General features: G+C 25.1%; 1 protein-coding gene across 1 annotated transcript; it reads right to left on the bottom strand.

Annotated features, from left to right (window-relative positions):
* Positions 1-561: 561 nt before the first annotated feature.
* LOC134830070 (protein EFR3 homolog cmp44E) lies at positions 562-4,343 on the bottom strand. The gene is made up of 5 exons (XM_063843471.1): positions 4,214-4,343; positions 3,989-4,113; positions 3,822-3,901; positions 3,602-3,752; positions 562-2,673 (listed from the first exon to the last, which is right to left on the bottom strand). The coding sequence occupies exons 1-5, from the start codon at positions 4,227-4,229 to the stop codon at positions 691-693; spliced, it is 2,355 nt and encodes a 784-aa protein (XP_063699541.1). The 5' UTR covers positions 4,230-4,343; the 3' UTR covers positions 562-690.
* Between the last annotated feature and the right edge of the window lie 2,950 nt (positions 4,344-7,293).

Genomic DNA, 7,293 nt, shown 5'->3' with positions numbered 1-7,293 from the left:
TTTGTGAATATTCATCAAATTAAAAATAAAAAAAAAATAATTAAAAATTTTTAAAATATTTATTTTTAATCAAAAATTTAAGAAAAAAAAATATAAAATGAAAATTTGAATTTTGATAATTAATTTTTTTTTAATTTAATATTAAATTTAAAATAATTGTTTTTAAATGTTCAAAAATAATTTGAAAGAATTTTTAAATTTGGAAAAAAAGGAAATTTCTCGAAAAAAAATTATTTTCATATTTTTTTAAAATAATTAAATCAATTTTTTGAAAAAAATTATTAATATTTTAAAATTGTGTTGGATAATTTTTTATTGCTGAAAATTTTTTAGAATTATTTTCTTTCGTTAAAAATAATTAATTTTCTTAATTTTAACAATTTACCCAAACAGTTAATTTTTAAGTAATTAATTCTTTTTTTGTTTTGAAGGCAAAAAATTTAAATAAAAATAATTTTTGGATTTTTTTTCACATAGAAAAATTTCAGATTTTTCCTGAAAATAAAAAAAAAATATTAAAACTCCAATTTTTTTCATTTAACGAGATTTTTTTAAACTCTTTATTCACCAATATAACATTAAAGACATTTAACCCATCGTCCTTCTCCCAAATTTTATTTCTTCTCCTAAAAATTCAAATAATTTTTTTTTCTTTTTAATTAACAACAATCAACAACTTTCCATTTTTTTTTAATAAAAGAACAACTCCGGAAAATTATTCTCATAAATTTTCTGCATCTTGCCATCAACTTGCGTCGCCCTTTCCGTACCTAACGAATTAAACAACTCATTGAGTCTGTTCTGGATGACATCATGTTTCGGCTCCGTTCTCCGAATCAAATCATCAAAGTCATTTTCCCGAAACGCCCGAATAATCTGAATTTCCTTATCTCTCGCCTCGCGTTTTGACCGTTCCGTGGGTTCCGCCAACATTCGTTTCATCGATTCGAAATTATAATCCGATGGAAGAGATTTTTTAATGACACCCGGGGAACTTCCGACACTGTCGTTGTCATTGTTGTACGTACTTGTGTCAGCAATACTTGATCTCGGCATATTTTCTGCCCAGGAAGGTCTTTGGGAGGCATCCAGCGCCGAAAAACAGTAAGGAGTTCCGGTTTGGATGCGATTGAATTCCATGCCGGATGCTTGAAGAGCCTCCGCGAGCGCCAATTTATCGAGCATCAAATGGGGAAGATTTAAATTTGCGTTTTGCATCGTTTTGTGACTTTCGATCATGGGCGGCAGCAGGTAAGTGACTTCTTCTTGTCTCGCTGCGATGATTTTTTCAACGTATTCCGCTAAATTTGTCACTCCCGTGACCTTGGCGAGGATTTTTGACAACACGATCGTGACAATGTGCAAGTTGCATTTATGGGGATTGCTTAAAATGTCCGAAGAAGTCGCCGCATGTTGAAATCCGAGGATAAAAAGGAGAAATTCTTGAATGGTTTCGGTGCAAGCCATCTCGATGATCAGCAAAGCTGAAGTTTTGAAGAAGGAAATTGTCGCATCGACATCATCGTCTTTGGCGATGCCATCGATCAAGGCTTGCATGATGCGGGCGCCATATTTGTGCATAAACATGTTGTCAGAACGTGATGGCGGCTCAATTGACAGGCCCGGGTAGTTGCTGAGATTGACGACATCCAGCACGGAATTATTCGAGTGACGATCCAAAAGTGCCTGAAAAATTTCCATGACCAACATTCGGGTTTGGGGATGCGGCGCACGTGCCATTTTCATCAAAGGTTGCAAAAATGACGCCGGAAAAGCTTTTTCATAGGAAGTTGTGCGATACTGGACCCCGACTTTGAGTAAGGATTTCAATAAAATACTTTGCAAAAGTAAGTCATCCTTCGAAGTTTTCGACAAATCTGGCACCGTGTTGATTATAAAGAGCATTATTTCGATTTTTTGGTAGTCGGGATGGTGATTCGCAAATTCGCCTAATGCATTGATGAGAGCTTCTTGATACAAAGTCGCTTCCGGAGACGATTCTTGTTGCATTTTGACACTTGTTCGCAAGTGATTCAACAAATTATTGATGATATCCAACGCAGAAGGTCCGACACTTTCTCCAGCGGCAATTGCGATAATTTTCGACAAAACAACCGCTATCGAGGTTTTTATCTTCGGCGATGAACTCGAATTTTGATCCAAATGCGCCATCAACGTCTCAACGACGGTATACGAATATTGCGGTTGAATCGAAATCATCACAATACGGAAAGTGTGAATTGCGAATTTGTTCGGGACCCATAAATCGTGACGATCCAAATGCGTTAACAGCGGTTTTAGTACGGCGCGGATGTGACTAAATGAGGCGCGACTCACGAGTTCCCGTAATACTGATTCGGCAAGGGCGGAAGGTGTCGATGCCGGATTTATGTCTTCTTCGATGCTCGTCAGCGGTCCAGATTGCATGTTGAATAGCAAAGAAGGAACGATTTTTTCCATGTGTTGTTTTTCCCAAATGTTTTCGACCAAGTCGTCAGAAACGGTTTTTCGGATGACGCCTTGCAAGCCCTTGATGCCGGCGAAACGCATATTTTTCTGCATTTCGAGGTCGTCGTGGATGCCGTGACACATGGAAGAGAATTTCGAGATGAAAAAGTCGTAACGGCGATGGTAGCTCGGGGTGTCTTCTTCGATGTTGGCGAAACGAACGAACTGGAAAATTAAAAAAAATTATTAAAAAAATATTTTTAAGGTAAGAAAATTTTTGAAATTATTTTCAAACTATTTTTAAACATAAAATTAATTTTTAAAATAATTTTAAATTTTAATTTAACGTAAAAAAAATTTTTTACAATAATTTTAAATTAAAAAAATGTTCATTAAAAATATTTTTTAAAGATAATTTTAAAGAATTTTTGTTCAAAAAAATATATTTATAACTTAACTTTATTAATAATTTTTTTTCTAAAATTTTTCACATTATTTTTCTCAACATAAAATTATTATTTTTTTTTATTAAAAAAATATTAATTAAATTAATATTTCTAATTTTTAGAAAATTATTTGAAAAATAAAAAAAAATAATAATTTAATTTAATTCAAAAATTTTTTAGAAGCAAAATAATTCTCTCAAAAGAATTATTCATAATATAATTTTCATCGTTTTTTATTAAATTAATTGAATTAAAAATTTATTTTAATAAATTGGTTTATTTAAAATAATTTTTTAATGTAAATTTTTAAAAAATATTTATTTATTTTTTTTTTAATGATTAGAAATCAAAAATATTAAAAATTCTTTAAAAATAAAAAAAAATTAAATTAAATTTTTGAAAAACTTAAATTTTTATATTTTTTAAATTTAATTTTTATCTTAAAATAATTGTGTTCAAATTTTTTTAAAATTTTTAAAAAATTATTTAAAAAAAAAATAAAAAATATTTAAATAAAAAATATTTTTTTTTAAAAACTCAAATTTTTATATTTTTTAAAAAATTTTAATTTTAAAATAATTGTTTTTAAATTTTAAAAAATAATTTAAATTAAATTAAATTATATTTTAATGAAAATAATTAATATTTTTTTAATATTTCAGATGTAAATAAATATTTGATATGAAGCTTTGGAAAAAAATACTCACAGAATTCGTTGCCATGATCTGCAAATGCGGATTCGAGTCTTCCAACAACTTTTGCACCATCCGCAGGAATGATTCAACAAACAAATTCAACGTTTGAGCATGACACGCAATCAACAGTGAATCCATGGCCTCCATTGCAATTTCAACCAGCCTATAAAAGGAACAATTTTCCGTAATTAGCAATCCCATAACGCGAATTGAATACACAAAATTTGCTTACTTGTAACGTCGACGATTGATGTCTTTCGTCGCTTTTTGGTACAAATACTCCCCAATCCGATCCAACTTTTCCGGAGAACTCTGCAAAAAAAAAAAAAAAAAATGAAAAATCGATTTTTCAAGTCAACATTTACTTCCGTCAAGGTAAATTTTCAAAAAAATACTTACGAGGGAGTAAAAAGTGAGTTTCTCCATGTTTGACTTGACGAGTCCATCGTCGGGGTTAACGGGGAAGATGTTGTCAACTAAACGCTTGTATCGAGGTCTCAGAGCGGAACAGCAACCGCAACAACCTGAAAAGATGAAAAAACAATTTCGACAATCAAACATTTGAGTTTTGGCAATTTTTTTCGCGACGACGTGACAAATTTGCAAAACGGACTGATAACGCACCACAAATGCTGCCCATTGTCGATGTACGAAAATTATCGCGGAGATGTTGACGGAGATATCGAAGGAATCTCAGATAAAATTAAGGAAAGTTGAGAGATTATTTTTTTTTTGTATCAATAATCGACTGCTTTCCCTCGGATAAAAGGTAGGGTAACTTTAACATTTTAAACGTCAACATGAGAATACAACACACAATTTTTAGTACAAATTCTCGACACATTTTTTTTTGAATTATTTTTTCGTTATGTTTTGATGAATAAAATTTATTTTTAATTTTATTTTAATATTTATTAATTTTTAATTATTATTTTTTTATTTAATTTTTTTTTAAATTCTTAAAAATTATTAAATTAAATTTTTAATTAAAATTAATTGTTTAAAAATAGTTTTAAAAAATCTTTAAATAAGAAATAATTTTTAATTTTTTTATTCTTAAGTTTAATTAAAAATAAAAATTAATTTTATAATTTTAATTAATTTTTGAAAAATATTCTTAATTTTAAATTTTATCAATTTAATTTGTTTTAAAATTCTATGTATAAATTTAAATTAAATTATATTTTTTTGTATAGGTAAATAAAAATAAATAAAAAAAATTAAATAAAAAAATTAATTTGAAATTAATTTAAAAAAAAATTAATCAATTTATAATTTAATTCCTTAAAATTTATTTAATTGAATATTAATTTAAATTAATTTTTTTTTTATATAAATTTTAAATTAATTTGTAATTTTTTAATTATTAATTAATTTTTTTTAAATTTATATTAATTTAATTTTTTACTTTTATAAAAAAAAAACTTACAATCTTTCAAAACTGCTACTAAAAATTTTGACATTTTTTAACATTTTTCATCAAAAAATTATTTTCTATTCAAAAACTAAAATTTTAAATCATTTTTCTAAAAATAAAAATAAACACTTGAGGCAATTGAAGGTATTTTCAAAGCCCCCTCATATCCTTTTGAACATGCGAGACAAACAAAAAGTAACAAAAAAATTTTCTGCATGAACAAACATCAAAGAATTTTCATTTTTCATGGAATAAATGAATGAAAATGAAGAAAGAAAAAACCAAAGATAAACATTTGCTCGGGTTTTAAATAACTTTTGTGTTGATATATTTGCTTACAAAGCGAGAAATATTCAAAAGATTAAGTTACTCAAGCAATTCTAAGGAGATTTTCAGTAAAAATTTATTCATAATTTTATCAAAAAATTTAATTCCTTCGAGAATTCATATAAAAATCAATCAAAAAAATTTTTAAAAATTCATTCAAATTAAGATTGATGTGAATAAACTCAGAAAAAAAATCTATTTCTGCTCCAATAATTCAAACTATCGCATCGCAGCACGCTTCAAGGACAAAATAAAAAGCAGATTTTCCGTTACAAGGATCGGAATAAATTAAATTAAAAAACATCAATAAAACTTGACGGAGAACAGATTCTCGTCGCCAGAGTTATTGCAATAATGAATATGATGAACATCAAATAACGACTCTCTCTTAATATAATCAGATTGTATCGCGATGAAAAGAAAAATTAAATTATAATTACTCTCTTAAGGCGACGCTTGGTTAGTAATTATTTTTACACATAATTAATTTTATTTTATGAATGTCCCCCGCTGTGAGTGAAAAAAATATTTTTATTTCTTATCAAAATAATTAAAATATAATTTAACGAGTTTCAAGGGCAAAAAGTAAATTTCCGGTGAATTATCATCAATAATAATAACAAACAAACAAACAATCAGTCAGTCAAAAAAAAATGAATTAAGGTATAAATAGGGCGATGAAATAATTGAAAATGTTTTTTTAATTTTTCTGTTTATTTTTTTTTTAATAATAAGAAATATATACAAAGTAATTTTCGTTGAATTAAGTTTAAAAATTAAAATTTTTCTTAAAAAATATTTTTTTTATTTTAATTAATTAATTTTTTTAATTTTATTTTTAATTAATTCTTTATTTTAATTAAAAATATTAGAATTAACTATATCTTTAATTAATTTTTCTAAAATTTTCTTAATTTTAATTTAAAAAAAACTTCAAAAATTTATTCAAATAATATTTTAAAATTAATTTTAAAAAATATATATGAAATAAATAACTTTTTAATAAAAAAAATTAAAATTTTTTTTTTATTTTTTTTTTAATTTTTAAAATTACAAATGATAATTATTATTCTGAAAAGTTATATCAAATTTTAAAAAAACAAAAAATTATTTAAATATAAATAAATTAATATAAATAAAAAAAATAAAAATTTTTTAATTAAATTAAATTAATTTTTAAAAAATTACTCATTTTTTTAACATATTTAAATAAACGTATATTTTAATTTTAAAAAAATTAATAAAAAAAATAAAAATATATAAAGAATAAGTTTAATAATAAAATAATTGAAAAATTATTATTTAAAAAATATTTTAAAAATTAAAAAAAAAAAAAAAAATTTTTAAACTATCCTTATTTTTTTTTAAATGTATATTTTCAATTAAAAATAATTTTATTTATTTTTATAATTTTTTTAAAATTATACCTATTTACAATTTATTATTTTTAAAATTTATTTAAAAAAAATTTCATCAAAAAAATATTTTCAATTATTGAAATCGCCTAATATTAAACCCAAATTAATATTTTCGATCATTTAATCCATAATTAGGGACCTCATATCAATTTCACAGAAAAAAAATTAAATACTTACATTTTGGATCCGTACATTTACTGTAAACAGTCTCCATGAGATCCGGTACAGGCTCGAAGCAACATTTAACGATTTCCATTTTTTTCACTTTTTTTTAATATATATTTAGATATAGATTTTCTTATAATATATTTGCGATTTGTATATAACTTTGTCTTAAATTTAATAAATAACGATTTATTTTCAATGATATTCAATTATCATAATAATTTATCTAGGACACAGTTTGTTCACGAGTATGAAGACACATCTTTTGTGAGAGAATTTCATTTATCTAATAGGACATTAAAATTTAATAATGATCATGTGTGGCTCGTTTTTCATGGAAAAAGCAATAAAATAATAACATCTATTGCCGCACTCTT

This window comes from Culicoides brevitarsis, chromosome 1, assembly GCF_036172545.1.
Source record: "Culicoides brevitarsis isolate CSIRO-B50_1 chromosome 1, AGI_CSIRO_Cbre_v1, whole genome shotgun sequence".
Classification (NCBI taxonomy): Eukaryota; Metazoa; Arthropoda; class Insecta; order Diptera; family Ceratopogonidae; genus Culicoides; species Culicoides brevitarsis.
This window is presented reverse-complemented; position numbering and strand designations above follow the sequence as displayed.